Source organism: Felis catus, chromosome B1 (assembly GCF_018350175.1).
Source record: "Felis catus isolate Fca126 chromosome B1, F.catus_Fca126_mat1.0, whole genome shotgun sequence".
Classification (NCBI taxonomy): Eukaryota; Metazoa; Chordata; class Mammalia; order Carnivora; family Felidae; genus Felis; species Felis catus.
Window position 1 is genome coordinate 21,198,177 of NC_058371.1, and position 20,343 is coordinate 21,218,519.

The 20,343-nt window shown below is 41.9% G+C and overlaps 1 protein-coding gene across 2 annotated transcripts in view; it reads left to right on the forward strand.

The window, feature by feature from the left end:
• The window catches only part of MTMR7 (myotubularin related protein 7), a 126,896-nt gene that overhangs the window by 71,760 nt on the left and 34,793 nt on the right, over nt 1-20,343 (forward strand). For both annotated transcript variants that reach the window (XM_019828309.3, XM_003984625.6), the window contains 2 exons: nt 8,004-8,132; nt 16,574-16,708. In XM_019828309.3, the coding sequence (XP_019683868.2) occupies nt 8,004-8,132; nt 16,574-16,708 (264 nt within the window). The remainder of the gene's footprint in view (nt 1-8,003; nt 8,133-16,573; nt 16,709-20,343) is intronic.

Sequence of the window (20,343 nt, forward strand, 5' to 3'; positions counted from 1 at the left end):
TTCACCTATTTCTCCCATCCTTCCACCTCTCCCCTCTGGAAACCACCAGCTTGCTCTCTGTATTTATGAGTCTATTTCTGTTTTTTGTTTGTTTCTATGTGTGTGTTGATTCGTTTTGTTTTTTATGTTCCACATATAAGTGAAATAATGTGGTATTTGTCCTTCCCTATGTGACTTGTGTTTTACTTAGCAAAATGCCCTCTGGGTTCATTTATGTCACAAATGGCAAGATCGCATTCATTTTTATGGCTGAATAATATTCCTCTGTGTGTGTGTGTGTGTGTGTGTGTGTGTGTGTGTGTGTGCATACACACACACCACATTTATTCTATTCATTTATCTATTGATGGACGCAAATTGCTTCCATATCTTGGCCATTGTAAGTAATGCTATAATGAACAGAAGGATGTATATGTATTTTTGAATTAGTGTTTTTGTTCTCTTTGGGTAAATACTCAGCAGTAGGATTGCTGGGTCGTATGGTATTTCTATTTTTAATTTTTTAAGAAACTTGCATACTGTTTTCCACAGTGGCTGCAACAATTTACATTTTCACCAACAGTGCACGAAAGTTCCCTTTTCTCTACATCCTTGCCAACACTTGTTATTTTTTGTCTTCTTGATACTAACCATACTGACTGGTGTGAGATGATACCGTTGTGGTTTTGAGCTGCATTTTCTTGATGATTAGTGATGTTGAGCATCCTTTCATGTGTCTCCTGGCCATTTGTGTGTCTTCTTTGGAAAAAAATAGCTATTTAGGTCCTATGCCCATTTTTTTTTCCTGGGATTATTTTGATTTCTTGGTGTTGAGTTGGGTAAATTTTTTACATATTTGGGCTTTTAACCTCTTATCATGTATATTATTTGCAAATATCTTCTCCCATTGTTTGTTTTATTGGTGGTTTCCTTTGCTGTGCAGAAGCTTTTTATTTTAGTATAGTTCCAATAATTTATTATATAAATATAGTAATAATTAGCTATATATATATTTGATTGCTAGCCATAGTAGTAAAAACAGTATGGTCCTGGGACAAAAATAGACACATAGATGAATGCTCTTAAACCTCTCTAAAGTGCCCTCCGGATCACCCTCTGCTCCAGTGCCACTGACTGAAGTCTGGTGTTATCCTTCCCTTGTTTGTGTATAATGTGTCTACATTTGTAAGTAGTAATATGTGGTATTATTTTGTGTGTTTTTATGCTTTCTACACATGGTATTGTGCTGAATGTCGTTTACTGAAGCTTGATATTTCACTCAGCATTGTATTTGTGAGATTCATTTCATTTAATAAACACATCTGTAATAGTTACCACATGCCGCTGTTCTAAAAAGCCTGACAACTGTTAGCAGTACCATGTGGTAGGTGTTGTTAGTATCCCTGCGTTGCAGATGTAGAAACTCAGGCATAGCCCAGTTAAGTAACTGTCCAAGACCCAGAGAAGTTCAGAGACTGTTGATACCTTTAGCTCTCATTCATTCATTTTTCACTATTGTATCATATTATATTTTATAAATATACCATAGTTCTAAAAGTTATTCTTATCCTTGTCTCCTTCTCTCTCTCTTTTTTTTTTTTATTTTTTTTATTTAAAAAAAATTTTTTTTTCAACGTTTTTTATTTATTTTTGGGACAGAGAGAGATAGAGCATGAACGGGGGAGGGGCAGAGAGAGAGGGAGACACAGAATCGGAAACAGGCTCCAGGCTCTGAGCCATCAGCCCAGAGCCCGACGCGGGGCTCGAACTCACGGACCGCGAGATCGTGACCTGGTTGAAGTCGGACGTTTAACCGACTGCACCACCCAGGCGCCCCACTCTCTTTCTCTTTTTGTTTTATCATCACAAAGCTGTTAACTGGCTAATACATGACTCATGGTTGAGCGTTTCCATCTAGGAGTAGAATTTCTGAGTTAGAGGGTATGTGGATTTTAACATTACTAGATATTGCCAAATTCTTTCCCAAAGTGTTTACATGGACTTAACAGACCTGATAGCAATATATACAAGTTTTCACTCTTCCACAGACTCGCCAACAGTTGGCATTGACATTATTTGGTGATACACCTACTCATTGATCTAGCAGTATTACTTTTGGGAATTTAATAGCATACACACATGATGTACACGGTGATTTATTGAGGCATTGTTTGTAACAGCGTATCTTAGAAGAAACTAAAATTTCTTAATAGAGGACCAGTTAAATAATTTTTGCTCTATCCATATAATTAAATTAGTATGTAACCATTAAAAATGTGAAGATATTCATGTACTAATAAGGAAAGATTATTAAAGTATATTGTTAGTTTCAAAAAAGCAAGGCAGAGAAGCACCTGGCTGGCTCAGTCAGTGGAGTGTGTGACTCTTAATTCTGGGGTTATAACTTCAAGGCCCACACTGGGTGTAGAGATTACTTAAAAAATAAAATCTTTTTACAAAAGCATTAAATGTAGTGTGACATCCGTTATCTGAAAAGGAGGGAGAAAAATAAGAATATATATTTGTATGTATGCAATTGCCCCAAAATGATAACCTGGAGAATAGGTGGGAATGGGGTGAACAGAACACAAGGATATGCACCTTTTTTGTATTGTTTCGTGTTTTTAACTATGTGAAATTATTAATCAAAAAATTAAATTAAAAAAATGCCAGTGTTATTGGTGTGAAGTTGATATCAGTGTGGTTTTACTTCCATCTTCAACATCACTGACAAGTTTGACCTTATATTCATTGGCGATTCACGTTGGCTCTCTATGACTTTCCTGTTTGTTATTTTTGATCCTTTTTTCCCATAAGATTATTTGTCTTTTTCTTATTGAAAAGACGTATGTTAACATTTATAGCTGTTACAAATATCTCCTCTCAGGAGACATTTTTACATACTATTCCTGGGGAATCGTTGGGTCCTCAGAAGTTTTGAACTGTCAGTGTTTACTATTTTGTTTCATGTTTCAGCATATTGTTGTTGTGTTTTGTTTTTTTTTTTTAAATCCTGGCCTACTTGCTAAACTCTATCCCAGTTTGATGCTGTATAATATCCATAATTACATTTATATTAATTATGGTTATTATGGGTTTCTAGTAAATTTTGATGTTGTAGAGGTCAGTTCCTTCCACATAATTCTTCTGATGTCATGAATTTATAGATTATTTGGGATAGAATGGATACGTGATACTGAATTTTCTTCATAATTACATTTAAATCTAACAAACATAATCTTACACCGTGAGTAGACATTTGGGGCTTCTTTGTCTCCATCATTATGAAATATGTGGCAATGGATTTTTAGCCTTGAAATGAAAGGGAGGAAAATCCAAGTTTAGTAAAGAAAATTGTGTACCTTTTGAAATTTTTCAAAAATATGACACGCCCTTGAGTAAGGAAGAAAATGAATCTAGGCTGCATCTTGTGGAATAATATTTTCTTGGAGACACAAGTTCTTCCTATTTTTGAAGAGATTTCCTTCTAGAACTAATAGCACAAACATGACTCATATTTAGTCACTTACGTCCTACATGTGGAGACTGCAAAACATGAGTTAGTCAGCATTTCTTTTCAAAAGTAACATGCAGCAAACCCAAACTAACAACCAAAGGATTGTGTTGAAGCAGAAAAGGTGAAAACCTAGGGGATTTTCTGATTTTACTAATATGATGGAAATAGTGAGAAAGACGATGTGCCCTTCTCTATTACCAACTTAGAAATATAATAAAAGTTGATTCAAAAACTTTCTGACTCACAGTCCATTGAGAAAGTTGTGGCATCATGCATTACTTTCTTTTCACCTCATAGTTGAGAAAATGTTTACTTCTTCCTCCTTTCTTTTACAAGAGTTATGTCTTTCTTCTTAGAAAGAAACAGGTTCAGAACCTGTGCTGCCCTTTTCTGTGTGTGTGATGTTTTGAGACTAATTACCACCACCACCACCATCATCCTCATCATCAACTCTGTCATCATTCCTATGAGTCCTCTTTATAAGACTTGCCTGTGATAGTCTAACTCTCAAAGTGAAGATTTCCCTTTGTACGTAACTCCTGGAATTGTCTTTCTTAAATAAAAGAATTATCGTTCACTACTTAGGTTAAAATTTTAACCTGTTTCTCTTGGAATAAAATTTAAAATATAGTAGGAACCAGTAATTCACAATCTTGTCGATTTCCATTTTCTACAGCTGTATTTTGTGTGCTACATATTATTTTATTATATTTATATGTAAATTGTTTTAGGCAACTCACACCCTCCTTCTCCCCTAATATTTAAAAATTTTTTTTCAACGTTTATTTATTTTTGGGACAGAGAGAGACAGAGCATGAACAGGGGAGGGGCAGAGAGAGAGGGAGACACAGAATTGGAAACAGGCTCCGGGCTCTGAGCCATCAGCCCAGAGCCTGACGCTGGGCTCGAACTCCCAGACCGCGAGATCGTGACCTGGCTGAAGTCGGACGCTTAACCGACTGCGCCACCCAGGCGCCCCATCCCCCCTAATATTATATCATAAATTCCTTGAAATAAATTTTAGATACTAAATGTTTAAGAAGAAAGCTGTCTATATAGATACAAGGTTCTGGCAACTAACTCTCCAAAGTGCTCAGCTGAGTGGTCCTCCATAGATACAGAGGTCTAATCAAGACATCTCGGATGGCATCTCAGGTGGATACTACCTTGCAATGGTAAATGAATTTACTGCAAGATTATAACTGGGTCAAAAGAGATCAACTTTCCTGGGAATGCGAAGTCCTTGAAGCCAGTAGCTCTTTTGTTATTCATTACTGCCCCAGCACCTAACATAATGCCTGGCACGTATTAAGTATTCAGTAGACAACAATATCATACTAAAATCATCAACAACATTGTACTATAACCATCAAACTTGCTAAGTAAGAGACTAGAACTTAATAATCCCAACCACTGAAAAGAAATGATATTCATGTAACGTGATAGAGGCGCTGATTATCACTACAGTGGCAGTCATATTACTGTATATAAATGTATCAAATTAACATGTGTACACCTTAAATTACACAATGGTATATGTCAAATATATATATTTTTAAACTAGTTGAATGAGTGAAACAATTATCCAAAGAGATTTTCTGGGCAAGGCTAAAAAGCCAAGATAGGCAGGCACTCTTGGCAGGCTAATTTATTTAGTGGAGGACAAAGAAAATCATTTCCTTATGAATAAAAAAAAAAGTACGCAGAAATGATTTTAACTTATTCTGCCTTCATTGGCTTAAGCAGCTAATGTAAAGAAAGAAAATTCAGAAGAAAAGGTTTTTGTACTTTTCTGAACTCCCATTCTCTCTGAATTTTCCTACGTAATTTTCCAAACCAGACAAAATTTGGGGACATGCATTGATTAGTTTCAGAATTTGGTAGCCTAAATTGCACCATGCTGTGCATTATTCATTGTCAGAATTTTTACTATGACTGTGTGAGCTTATTGCAAAAATGAGAGTGGTCAGTGCTATCCATGACTGTTTTTTAAATTTCTCCGTGAAAGTGCCATCTGCTTTCATGAATGCAGGGTGGATTCACTTTTTTTTCCAGCTTGGTTAAGAATTTGTATCTTGAAACCTGAGCTAGTAGACACCACGAGTCTGACTTTTTTCCAAAGGTATTTTAGCTTCTCTTAGAGCTTCCCATGCAAGAGCTTATCAGAATGTCCATATTTCAGTTCTTAACCTTGAACTCTTTTTCACCTCAACTCAGTACTCTGGGGGAAGCAGGAGCCCCTGTAAATGGCATTGGTGTGTCCCTAGAGGGGAGGCCATGACCACCACTGACTGGGTTGAGGTGTTAAGCTCTTGGTGTTTGCTCATGTTAACCAAAAAGGTCTACGTTGCCTTCACTGTGGAGAGGGAGGGCCCAGGTCTTCTTAAAGGGCAGGAAAGTTTTTCCTGCTCTTCTGGTGAAGAAAGAGGACCCGGAGTGGATAGCAAATGGTCAGGTCCCTAAGTAGATTGGGTCCAGGAGTATTAAGGACAGTGAGTTCTGGGTGTTTATCTCTCCTTTGGTCCTCCACCAGGTATGGTGCACATAAAGGCTCCAGCGTGACACAAGCTGGGCATCCTTTGGCTGTGGGAGGCCACAAGAGGACCTGACAGGAGCTCCACGGTTCCTAGCTCACCTCTTTGTTACTCAGAAAGCCTGTGTGTAATAGGCATGTTGAGAAATCTCACCTATTACTTCCTTATTTAATTTAATCATAACTTTGCAATTCCTTAGTGTTGTATAGTGAAGAAATTAGGTGATTCCCGCCTTACTGAAAACCTCCCAATTTCCTTTTTAAAACTTATTTTAAGGAAATGTTGTAAGTCTGGTACAACGATTACACGTCTCTTGAACTTCAAGCTAGCGGGTGTGTCCTGTCTAGTGACATTCTAGCCGACTGACTGAAGAGAGGTGCAGATGCCAGATTTGCATGGGGAGGAGGGTGTAGTGTCTTGTGGTGGTAATTCCAGTAAGAACCCTCTGCGTCCAGCTAGGTTGGACCATCTATTCTTGGGGCAAGATTTTCCTCCAGAGTATCAGTGTTCCCGGTATGGGATTTCCTCCGGAGTGTCAGTGCTGGAGCCTTGAAGTCTCTGAAGTCTTTAATAATCTTCCCTGAAATGTCTTTGGCTCAATGGCGAAATTACACTTGGAGCCTGAGAACGTCACTTTTGTGGTCCTTTTATCTCCTGCTCACTGTCGCGCACCAGTCTGGTAACAAAGACAGTGGAGGCAGGTCAGGGTGGGGAGGTACCATCACAGGACAATTTTCATGAGCTGTGGAGAGGAGGCTTGGCTCTTGGCTTGGGGTGGGTTTCTGTTGCCTTCACTTCCATCTTTGTAGAGGAGTGAGTGTGGGCTGGAGGTAGACCGAGGACAGGCAGCTAATGCATTTCCCTGTTGTTACTGCTCCTTGAGGACTCTTGAAATGGCCAAGAAGAAGGTGTTTGACTTCTGGAAAATAGCAGCCACTTTGGCGAAATCCAGGGAAATGCCATCTAGGCGATCTTCACATTGAAAAAAGATCGACTGGCTGATGTCAAAGCGAAATACATACTGAGCCACACGTCAGCGATTACTGTTGCTACCTCTAACATTTTTGTTAGACCTAGTGGTTTATAAAGTGCTTTGTCGTGGGTGTTACCTGAGTTGATCCTTACATCGACCTGTCGGGTATTATTTCTGTGTGTCATCAGTTTCAGAGGTCAGTGTAGTTTGACATTCCTGAAGGTCATGAAATTGGCAAATTGCAGCTACGTTCTGAAATGCTGATTCTGACTGAATCACAAGATCATTCCAAGGCTCCAGAGTTTACACTGTGGGAATCACCACTAGTGATGGGCAGAAAGAATAAAATCATTTCTTACCATCTGTAAAATCAACATGTAAGAAACAGAAATAAAGCTGTTAAATTGTGTGGTACCAAGTCAGATCTAGAGAGTTACCTGAGCTGGAAGTGCAGGGAGGAAATTTCTTGAAGGAGGTGGAGTTGGGTTGTCCCTCGAGAATGGAGGAGATTTGGGAAAACCCAACGGAAGAAGTTTCTAGGGAGGGCACTGGCTGGACTGCTTTCTTGGCGGCAGGAGTGCACATGTTGTGTGCTGGGGACAGAGAAATGGCCCCGGGGGCTCACCCCTGGTGCTTGCCTCCCACTGTCAGGCTATCTTTCACTCAAACAGGCAGCGAAATTGCTTTCAGCTCCCAGGATGCCGAATTATAATTTGTCCCTTCTTGAGGTGAGAAATGCCCACCTGTCCCTGTCTTGCTGCTCGCAGTGCCCGTCGACAGAACGGAAAGTGCACAAGGACAGGTTGCTAAAGAGTGTTTGCTTCTCTTTGTGAGGATTTCATGGAATCACCAGCTCTTCATTTCTCCGAAGTAGCTGTTGGTAACTCGGTTAAGAAGACGTATACGCGCAATGTATAAGTATGCTGAATGGAATTTCTTGTGGCAGTTCACAAAGCATTACTGGATTGCCTAAAAATTCCCCTTGTGTTTTCCGTGACAGGTTTGTGATTCTTACCCTACTGAACTGTATGTTCCCAAATCGGCCACAGCACACATCATCGTGGGGAGTTCCAAATTCCGGAGCAGACGGCGATTTCCTGCCCTTTCTTACTACTATAGAGATAACCACGTAAGTCTCAAGGCATGCTTTTGTTTTATGCTTTGCTTTTCTTGTTTTATCATAAACAGGCACTCTCTAGCAGTGTTCTGCTGTGTGCGTGTGTGTTTGGGTTCTTAAAGGGATGTGGATATTGCTGTATGTGGCATGACACAACACAACTATGCTTGAACTCTTACCTTATGTAGAAGTCGACCTTTCATGTTTATTTGATAATAAAGTAATGGGGATACAGTCAGAAAACAGTTAAATGTAATCATTCAAGTGAGTTCCTATCCTTTTTTTTTTTAATTAAAAAAATTTTTTGTTAATGTTTTTATTTATTTTTGTTTATGTTATGTTATATATATATGTTATATATACAAATTATGTTATTATTTTTTGTTAATGTATTTATTTATTTATTTATTTATTTATTTATTTATTATTTATCTCTTTGTCTCTGAGACAGAGAGAGACAGAGCATGAGCAGGGGAGGGACAGAGAGAGAGGGAGACACAGAATCTGAAGCAGGCTCCAGGCTCTGAGCTGTCAGCACAGAGCCTGATGTGGGGCTTGAACTCAGACCACAAGATCATGACCTGAGCTGAAGTCGGATGCTCAACCAACTGAGCCACCCAGGCGCCCCAACCTGTCCTTTTCTAAGTGGTCACCTCAGACAGCTCTGTGCTTATTCCAACAGTGCTGGAGATCCTTCGAAACACCTGCTTTAGAAAAGCTCCCGGAATCCATGGCACCTTCTTTTTTTAATGGCACACTTTTTCGAGTGTCCTCTGCATAAGATATCTTTGTTTATGGAGAACAGGTTTTATTTTTAAAATATTGTTTATAAAAGCTAGGATTTGGTTTGTCTGCAGCTAACAGAGACTCTAAGTAAACGCTGCATTAAACAAGATAGAGCTTTTTTTCTCTCACATAACACTCCAGAGGTGGGCAGTCCAGGCCTGGAATCCTGTTCTCCACTGCTCAGCCCGCAGGGACCCAAGCTCCTTGCACCCTTCTGCTCTGCCTTTCCGAGTCTTTGGCGCAAATTGAGGGACATAGTAGATGACTTAGTAGCAGCCATCACTTCCACACAGCAGCAGGTGGAGGAGGGCTAATGAGCCCTCACAGCTTTCCGAGGAAGCCTCCAGAAACTGCCATGAGACTTCTGCTCACAGAAGTGATGAACTGCACAGGGCAGGCGAGAAAATGCAGTCTTAAGGGTAACCGTGGAAACAACTAAAACTTGTTCCATTTCTATGAAGGACAGGAAAACAAAAACAGGAGTCCACAATGGCCCTTGCCACACATTTCAGGAATTACTTGACCTTAGCCAGGTGAAAAGTTTGGTTTTCAAGCTAGATGTTATAGTTGTTGATTGAAAGCCAAATTAATAGCCATAAATAATTATAACAGATGTCTTTGAGTGTGTATGCACATGCATGTACCGATGGACAGGGGGGTCGGGTAGGTGCTGTGTCTGATTCTAGAAGGAGGTTTCCAAAAATACCGTGAACAATGCCATCTTCTTCAGGGTAAGCATACAGCCTTCTGTGTCGCCTGCTTTGGAGGAAAATATTCATTTAGCAGTGTAATTTCCATTAATTGGAAGGATATAAATGGTCTTATTTTTCGTTAAACTCACTGCTCTGAAATGGGGTCTAAAAAAGGCAAGGATACGGGGCACCTGGGTGGCGCAGTCGGTTAAGCGTCCGACTTCAGCCAGGTCACGATCTCGCGGTCCGTGAGTTCGAGCCCCGCGTCGGGCTCTGGGCTGACGGCTCAGAGCCTGGAGCCTGCTTCTGATTCTGTGTCTCCCTCTCTCTCTGCCCCTCCCCCATTCATGCTCTGTCTCTCTGTCCCAAAAATAAATAAAAAACGTTGAAAAAAAATTTTTAAAAAGGCAAGGATAGTATTAATGTTCTGTATTACTTGACTCCAACTATATTTAAGCCTACACAGAACTGGAACAGGTACTGAAAGTCAAATAAAGATAGGAATTTCTTTAAAAAAAAAACCATGATGGAATGAATAGGGAATTTCATGACATCGTATTTGAAATTAGGATACCAGTAGCATTGGCACTTTTTGGAGCATCCATTCGTAAAGAAGTAAGAGAGGGAGGATCTTTTATTCTTTTATTGTTGTTTAGAGGTAAGGGTGGGCTGGCTATTTATTATTTTTTTTTATAAAATTTTTTTTAACGTTTATTTATTTTTGAGACAGAGAGAGACAGAGCATGAACGGGGGAGGGTCAGAGAGAGAGGGAGACACAGAATCTGAAACAGGCTCCGGGCTCTGAGCTCTGAGCTGTCAGCGTAGAGCCCGACACGGGGCTTGAACTCACGGACTGCGAGATCATGACCTGAGCCGAAGTCGGCTGCCTAACTGACTGAGCCACCCAGGTGCCCCTGGGCTGGGTATTTAAAAAGTGAGCCTAGAGGCGCCTAGGTGGCTCAATGGGTTGAGCGTCCGACTTCGGCTCAGGTCATGATCTAATGGTTCATGAGTTCGAGTCCTGTGTTGGGCTCTGTGCTGACAGTTCAGACCCTGGTGCCTGCTTCAGATTCTGTCTCCCCCTCTCTCTGCCCCTCCCCCGCTCACTGTGTCTCTCTCAAAAATAAATAAAAACATTTAAAAAATTTAAAGTGAGCATAGTATCCATCCTACCGCCTTTCCTTCTGTTTTGATATTCTTGAGAAAAGGAATTTTTTTTTTTTTTTTTTTTTGGTCACTGTGAGTATTGCAAAGGGCAAGTGTGTGCTGTCTCAGAATGGGTTAGAAGTTTTAGCAATTAGAGCTCAGAGAACAGCCTCTTCACCTGCTGACCTCAGATTCTCATTGTTCCATTGCTGCTCTTGTGTGCCATTCATTCTTTGATCTCCAGGCTTGAAAATGAATCAAAACAGCCATCAGTTATAGTTTAAAATAATTGATTTCTTGTATTTAGAACTTCAAGGAAGACAATGCTTCATGTTTTAGCTCTTCTTACAAAGTAAGGAACACAGATGCATTTCTTTTTTTATATAAGTTTTTTTGTTTACTTTTGAGAGAGAGAGAGAGAGACAGAGAGCGCACCAGCGTGGAGGAGGGGCAGAGATGGAGACAAAATCCTAAGCAGGCTCTACGCTGTCAGCATAAAGCCCGATGTGGGGCTTAAACCCATGAGCCGCGACATCATGACCTGAGCCGTAGTCCAATCTTCAGCTGACCGAGCCACCCAGGCACCCGCAGAGATGTGTTTCTAAGCGTTGTTGATGAGCTGGTTACTGCAGGGAAATACTTAGCGTGCCTGTACATGCATACCCACTCTCCCACCCCCATGAATTAACTCTCTGCTGCAGGTAGCATTATGATCTATTTTGTTTTTTATAACATTTGGGTTTTAATATCAAAGTTAACTGTGTAAATCCTTCTGATGCAACCAGGGATTTTTATAAAGGGAAATATGATCGGGGTGGATTTCTGTGGTTAAATGGAAGATGTTTGAGGTAACAAAGCAGCAGTTCGTGCTGTCGTTGCTTAGGAAAACTCATACCTAAACCAGGCAGTCTTCCATGCAAAGTAAACAGATAGAAATCATGTAAATGGTGTAAATGTGCTGATCTTTCTTTCTTCCCTTTTGTGGTTTCAGACTTTATAGACTTAAGAATATGTATTCCTGGGGTGCCTGAGTGGCTTAGTTAAGTGCTGACTTCGGCTCAGGTCATGATCTCACGGTTCATGGGTTCGAGCCCTGTGTCGGGCTCTGTGCTGACAGCTCAGAGCCTGGAGCCTGCTTTGGATTTTTTGTCTCCCTCTTTCTCTGCCCCTACCCTGCTTGCTCTCTTTCTCTGTCTCTCAAAAATGAATACACATTTAAAAAAAATAAAAAGAATATGTATTCCTATCCCAATAAAACTTATGCTTGTGAATAAGAATATCGTATTCTTTAGCTAAACTACTATTTCCCACATATCCTTTTGTTACCAAAGAGACATTTCTGATGGAGAGGTGGCTTGGCTAATGTGGGGCGTGGGACCCGATAGTTAGGTTAAGAGAAGCTTGGAGTGCACATCATTGCATGAACTAGAAGTCCTGTGGAGAATCCTTTGATAGAAATGCCTCTGCTGAGGGTACATAATTCCTTTTGGATCAGTTTTTATCATATATGGTGTTAAAATCATATCCTATTCACTTGTTGATGAGATTAGGACTCCTGCCCTAGGGCTCCAGAGAAGGCTGAGCCCATGACACCCGACACTGGACGAGTGAAGTTGTCAGCAGTGTATTTGTTGTGCACACTCACTTCCCAGGAGGGGAGGACATGGCTGCCATACAGGCCATGCAGGGCTGCACTCAGGAATAGAGGGAACCAGCAGGGATTGTGGGAGGCGGGCTTTGTAGTGCCAAGAGGGTGAGGTGACCTCAGGTTCCTGCGAGGATGTGATTGGCTTGGTTAATTGCATGGGCTGGCAGGTGCCTGAAACCCTCAGCTCAGACTTGAGCAGGAGCTACATCTGGTCCATAGGGAGAATTGTCCAGCCAGGGAGCTTTGTCCATAGGAGCAGATGTAAAGGGGAGCTGGCCCTCCCAATTTTACCAGATGTCACAGGCAGCGCAAAATAATAATTTTAGGCCTTGAACTGCCTATGGGTTATATAAAGCCATCCAGACTCCCTTTGGATATCAAACTATTGACAGCTTTGTACATAACAATTACAGATGTATAAATTATAAATGTCACTTATGTTCAGAAGCCTGTGCCTGTTTGTTATTTACTAGCCCTTAGAATTGCTGTATCCTTTGTTCTTTCTTATTAAATGTTTTAATTATTATTGTTTAAATTTTTTAACGTTTATTTATTTTTGAGACAGAGAGAGAGCATGAACAGGGGAGGGGCAGAGAGAGAGGGAGACACAGAATCTGAAACAGGCTCCAGGCTCTGAGCTGTCAGCACAGAGCCCGACGCAGGGCTTGAACTCCTGGACTGTGAGATCATGACCTGAGCCGAAGTCGGCCGCTTAACCGACTGAGCCACCCAGGCGCCCCTGTTTTAATTATTTTTAAGAAAGCAGTTGTGCTTTAAATTGTGACTAAGGTGGTCTCCTAAATTCACAGCACAAATCTCTAGGAAACTCTGCAGGATTCCCGAAGAGGTGATTTCCCGTAAGAAAAATACAGACCTCCTTTTATAACTAATAGTTCTTGAAACTCACTATGTCTTAGGCACAGTTCTAAGAATGTTATATACTTCATCACACTCTGTAGTTTTGCTATTATTTTCCTCATATTATAGATGAGAAAACCCAGGTTCAAAGACAATAGGTCAGTTACCCAAGATCAGATAGTGAGTGAGAGCAAACCATGGATTAAAAGCCAGACCTTCCTGAATGCTGCATCTTAATTCTCTATCATGCTTCCTGACTTATGATTTTGTCATGCTATATTATTTTGGCTAAGAATCCCGGATCAGAAAATATTATGCCTGGATGCAGTGTCTGGCTTCCCTAATTATTAGCTATAATTAGCCCTAATTATTGACAGCGAGCAAGTTACTTCCCTTCTCTGTGCCTTGGTTGTCTCATTTATAAAATGGAGCAAGTCATAGATGTTATTGCATATGGTAGTTGAGAAGGTAAAAATATGACAAAGGCTTTGTGATAGTGCTGCCAAATAGCACACATTCAGAAAATGTTGGATATTTTAATTATTAGTAGCATTGTAAATGAGGGGCTCATGACAGTTTACCATGGAAGAGCTTTACCTCTGCTCTCAGATGGGTGACATCAGTAAGAAAGGCCACCAGCGAATGGTAATAGTCTGTCACCAGTGTGACTGTCTGGGGCGTGGACAGGGCGAACAGAAGCATTGTAAGACTACTTACTGTGCCACACAAAATTGGTGGCTGTATGTTCCCTCTGACGCGGGGAAGAACTCTGTGTGGAGCATGTCTATGGGTTATTAAGAAAATATAACTATGAAATATTAAAGTAGAGTTGGTTTAGTGGGTTTAATATATCTGGTTTAATTTATTGGCCACATTTCATGGTGTAACTCTGCTCTGACTTAACCCTTCACTTAAAACTAGCGGCTGTCAGCCTGCAGGTCATTGTCATTCCCTGGTTTCATTTCACAGTGGAAGTCCCACTTGCTCAGTGAGCATAGGTGTGGTATGTGCATTCTCACCAGCTAAATGTGTCTCCTTCCCCTCTAACTCTTCTGATAGTCGAAGAAATTGCCTGGTGGTAGCTGCCTTCACTAGTACTTCTTTAACCCAGATGAAGCTCTGGATCGAATTGTTCTCTTACCCACCAGAATTCCCTCAGGGCAGCAGGGCAGGCCCTGACCCCCCAAAGAGCAGAAGAAATAGAAAGAAGCCCCGGGTAAAGCCCCAAGAAAGCCCTCTGTGGCCCTTATCTTTCTGTCCATCGGATGTTGCTTGTCTTCTGTCACCCAGCCCGCCTTTGGTCCCTGCCCTGCTTCACCTCTCTCCCGGACCAAGCCCTTGCCGGCCATCTCCATCCGTGTTCACGCCCTCCGTCCCTCTCTTCTCCAGCTGCAGGTGCACTTCTGCCAACAGCTCAAGAGTAGTGCAACTCTGGAGAAGCTCTGCCGCCCCTTTGCTTTGCTTGCCACTGTCCCATGCCCTTTGCTCCTGAATTCTGAACCTGGCTGCTGGGCTCACAGTTCTTCACCCACCTCGGTGATTGCCCCTTGCTGTCACAGACTGCAACTGGAACTCTCTGGCAGTTGTCCAGTCATGTGTCTGGCTGTGGTGTGGTTCTCGGTCTTGCCAGCAGGTCCTCAGCTGTAATGGTGTAGGTGGTGTAGATAGTATAGATGGTATAGGTGGTGTAAATGGTGTAGATGGTGTAGGTGGTATAGATGGTGTTGATGGTGTAGGTGGTGTAGGTGGTGTTGATGGTGTAGGTGGTGTAGGTGGTGTTGATGGTGTAGGTGGTGTAGATGGTGTAGGTGGTGTTAATGGTGAGGATGATGTAGGTGGTATAGGTGTTGTTGATGGTGTAGGTGGTGTAGATAGTGTAGATGGTGTAGGTGGTGTTGATGGTGTAGGTGGTGTTGATGGTGCAGGTGGTGTAGATGGTGTAGGTGGTGTTGATGGTGTAGGTAGTGAGAAACATTCCTGCCTTCTCCAGTGAGGACCACCAAAGCTTCCTGGTCTTCCTGGGAAACCCAAACCCTCACTGAGTGTTCCTGGGTTGAACGTTAGGGACACGTAGGCTGTGCTTGGACTCAGAGCTGGGTTGTCCCTTCAGGGGTAGAGACTTGAAGTGCAGGGGCCCTGAGTGGACTCTGCCATGACTCTCTTTGGTGAGTTTCCCCTGCTTAGCCTGCCCGCCCGGAGCTAGAGGGTTCTCTTCCTCCCTGACCACCACGCCCTCCATCCTCTTCCCCAGTGGGCTCGCAGCCTCAGTGTAGGTTCTTGGAGAGTCATTCCTTTATTTTAAATGTTAACATCTAAGTCCACAAAAAATACTTTGCCACAGAAGCATAAGTTTTATAGCTGCGAGGTTGTATCCGTGCTCACCTAATAATGCAGGGAAGGTTTCGTGCTGTTGTCTATGTTGTCTGGTGATACGGTTTACTCTGTCGGAATCGCAGAATTGGGAAATTGCAGAATAGAATGCAGGCTGATTCCAGAGAAGCCCCCCACTTCTCTCACACCGGGGCCATCGGGGTGTATGCCTGCTGACCTTAGGTGCCCGAGCTACCAGCTGCCTGGGCTTTCCTCATAGTGAAAACGTTCTCATTTAGCATTAGAGTTGGGTTTTGGTGTCTGTTTCTAAATGAGCTGATAAAAAATTTGGAAAGCATTACAAAATAACTTGTTTTTAACTAGTCTTGCTATTAGCAAGTATCCTGTAAATTTTAGGAGAATAGTTATTTATTTTGTATTTCTACCTTCAAGAAAATAAAATAATACCTGTGGAAAGGAAAATAAGCTATTTATTTATTTTTAATTTTTTTTAACGTTCATTCATTTTTGAGAGACAGAGAGAGAGATAGAATGTGAGCAGGGGAGGGGCAGAGAGAGGGAGACACAGAATCTGAAGCAGGCTCCAGGCTCCGAGCTGTCAGCACAGAGCCCGACACGGGGCTCAAACCCACGAACCGTGAGCTCATGACCTGAGCCAAAGTTGGACACTTACCTGACTGAGCCACCCAGGCACCCTGAAAGTAGGCTACTTAGATGGCTTTACATTTCATCAGTTAGGTCCTATCTCAACATCCATGCACACTCCTAATTTCTTACACCGAGAAACTTTGCACTGTTTGCCCTTGTTGTGGTTTCTTTGGCCTGCATTAAACAGAAACCAAGCTGAATTTTTGGAAGGTATTCAGACACTTCTACAAGCTGGCGTGGGGTGTAAGTGAGCCTGGGGCTCGTGGTTGGGGACACAGTCTGCAGCTGTCCGTGGGAACAGTGGCACGCTTTCTGATGCTGTGGCCGCGGCCTCTCCCCTCAGGCCTCCATCTGTCGGAGCAGCCAGCCTCTGTCCGGCTTCAGTGCCCGCTGCCTGGAGGACGAGCAGATGCTTCAGGCCATCAGGAAAGCCAATCCAGGAAGTGACTTCATTTACGTCGTGGACACTCGGCCCAAAGTAAGTGTTGCTGTTCCGTCCCGATGCATGTCTTTGCAGCTCTGAAGCCTGAAACTGGAGACGAGGCAGAGCCAAGGAAATGGACGGCCATCCCCCACTCAGGGCGCTTCATCTGCAAAGGGGCTGTTCCTCTTTGGCCACCCCACTCGGCCCCGTGTTTCTTCCTGGGTGAGTGTTTTTCCGCCTGTGAGTTTCCTCATCACATTAGGTACTTTTGATAGCTCCCCCGCTGCTAGGAGTGTGCTGGGTATACAGTATACACAACACATGAGTGTGGTTTAATTTTGGAGCTTGCTCTCCTAAATATACCAAATTATTATTAAAAATTTTTTTTAAATGTTTTTTTTTTAAATTTTTAAAATTTATTTTGAGAGAGAGAGAGCGCGCACAGGCACGGGAGGGGTAGGGAGAGAGGGAGACACAGAATCCAAAGCAGGCTCCAGGCTCCGTGCTGTCAGCACAGAGCCTGACGCGGGGCTTGAACCCACAAGCCGTGAGATCATGACCTGAGCTGAAGTCAGACGCTCAACTGAGTGAGCCACCCAGGTGCCCCAATGTTTATTATTATTATTTTTTTTGAGAGAGAGGGAGGGGCAGAGAGAGAGGGGCACAGAGGATCCCAAGTGGGCTCCACACTGACAGCAGAAAGCCTGATGTGGGGCTTGAACTCCTGAACCAAAATGGGAGATCATGACCTGAGCCGAAGTTGGATGCTTAACTGAGCCACCCAGGCACCCCTACCAAATTATTTTTTTCACTTGTTTCTAAAATGACCTTTTTTTCTCTGACAATAAATTACTGTGGCTCTCCCACAGTTCAATTTTTGTGAGGTGTTCAGCTGTACTATTTCAGATTCACCTTGCAGCAATCTGTATCTGTGACTTGGAACGATTTACAGTATATAATGTCAAGTGAATGAAAAAGTCACAAAATAATATGCATGCTCTTGTGTTCATGTAAAAAAAATTACAGGTTTATGAAAATAGAGATCTGGAAGGATATGTGGCAACCTGTTAAAATTCCATAGAGAAGGGTGGATTTGGGGAGGTAGAGAACTTTCTACATGTCTCTTATTTGTAAATATTATTTAATTATGCATGTATTCATATACCAATTTTATAATTTAATCAGATGGTCAATAAGAAATCTAGTGGTTGAGGGATAAGCCAAGTCCATCTTGCAAGGTATCTCGATACCACACAGGTTTCCTTTTTTTTTTTTTATGCCTGTTAGCATTAGGTCCAATTTAATTCCCAATTTCATGGCCTAGACCCATTTCTTTGTAAACCAGTCAACAAAAGGAGTCCTCAGTGGGATGTGCCAGTGAATATATGGAAACAAAATCACCTACAACTACATGGGACAAATAGGACAAAATGAGATGACCAAACAAAATGGCCTTAATCAACATATTTGTCATTATAACTTCTTGCCAGTAATGAAAATGTACATGTGCCTATGCCTGAGGAGAGAGTAGTACATGTGGCCCATGCTCCACATGGGTGTGGAAAGGTGTTCAAGATCTAGTATGCGACAAGAGTGAGATACACAAATATGTATGATGTCATCCCATTTATGTAATAATAATTGTAAACATTATATATTATTCTATACATTGACAAATTTGAGGGTATGTATGCCAAGCCATTAACAGTGGTTTTTCCTGTGGGGAAAGAGGAGGATTTTCAGAACTTTTTTACCTCATAAATGATAGTTTGAAGATTGTTGTCATCATGAAAAGGTTAAAAGACCATAAGGACCTTAAATGTTAAACATAGCTACCATATGAGTCAACAGTTCTACTCCTAACTTGAGAGAAATGAAAACACATGTCCACCAAAAACTTATCTGTGAATATTTCTTGATTAATAATAGCTTAAAAGTAGAAACAACCTGGGGCACCTGGATGGCTCTGTTGGTTGAGTGTCCAACTCTTGATTTCGTCTCATATCATGATCTCACAGTTCATGAGTTCAAGCCCCGAGTCAGGCTCTGTGCTGACAGTGCAGAGCCTACTTGGGATTCTCTCTCTCTCTCTCTCTCTCTCTCTCTCTCTCTCTCTCATCCCTTCCTGGCTCTCTCTCTCAAAATAAGTAAATAAATAAATATAGTAGAGACAACCATATGTCCATCAACTGAGAATGAGTTAATAAAATGTAGTATATCCATTCAAGGCAATATTATTGGCTATAAAAAGGAATGAAGTACTGATGCGTACCACAACGTAGATGAACCTTGAAACTGTTACATGAAGTGAAAGAAGTCAGGCACAGAGGATCACACATTGTGTGATTCCATTTATATGAAATTCTCAGAATAGACAGATCCATAGATACAGAAGGTAGGCTGGTGGCTTCCTTGGGCTAGAAGGATGGGAGGAAACGGGGAGCGGGGGACATGGGTAGAGGGTTTCATTTTGGGGTGATTAAAATGTTCTAAAATTAGATTGTAGTGCCAGTTACACAATGGATATATTACACAAGTGGATGGATTGTATGGTCTGTGAATTCTGTGTCAGTGAAGCTATTTTTAAAAGGGACACAAGGACACAAGAAACATTAGAACAGGAAGCAGGAAACAGCCCAAATGATGGACAGCCCAAATCCATTGTATACACTGATAGGTAACTATCGACATAGCCTATACTCGTGGGCCGTGTGAGAATTGAGAATTGGGTATTATCCATTATGTAGGCACTCAGAGCCTGGCAATTTTCAATGCTTCTCTGGGCCTCGGTTCATCAAATATTGTGATTCATGGCCTGGTTCACTTAATTGGATGGTTTCCTAGTGTAAGATCAGTGCCCTACTCATACCCTCAACCTTCGAACAGTCCCGTGCTCCTGACCCAAGTGCAGTAGTGGGATAGTTGTGGGCCAGGCCACGGGGATGGAGTCCCTTTCAGATGCCAGATCAGCCAATCAGTTGTGGAGATCAATGATAAAATGCATGTTACAGCTGTATCACATTATAGCAGATTATATGTAAAGGATTCCCTTCCTTTTAGGTAATATGAAAACGAAATACCCTGGTAAGAACTTCAAACTGGAAAAAAAAAGAAAAGGCTGCTCTGCTTGAAGATTTTCACTTGAAAGATACCAGAAAACCTCTGACTTGACTGTTCTCTTTCCATTTGTGCTTTTTTCTTGGGCTTATCACAGTACAGCCCCTCCCTTCTTACCTTGACTGCATTCTGTCCTCTTTATTGCACGTTTTGCGTAAGAAAAGGCTGTTTGGACTTGCCTCATGGTCAGAGGGGAATTAAAGAATGCCTGCATCTTAGGTAAATGTACTGAAGACGAGATACACAAGGAGAGGACAGGGGCTTTCCTGGGTTGGGACGCCTTTCTCCTGTCCCGTTTTCCCAGGTTTAAATACAGCCAAACAGATTCACCTACTGATGGCAGAGCCAGTGAACCAAGTGTGCACTGTGCTATGTAAACCTCCTGGGAAATGTGGCAGCTGTTGAGCCTGGCATATTCCGGATTTAAAATGAATTAATCCAGAGGATTTGATTTGAAGGGTATATTTAGCACTAAGCGTGTTTACTCTTGGTGATAAGAAGTTCAATGCCGATCCATTAAAGAAAATTGGCGTGTCATACAAGTGCCCTGTTCTTGTATTTGCTCACGCATA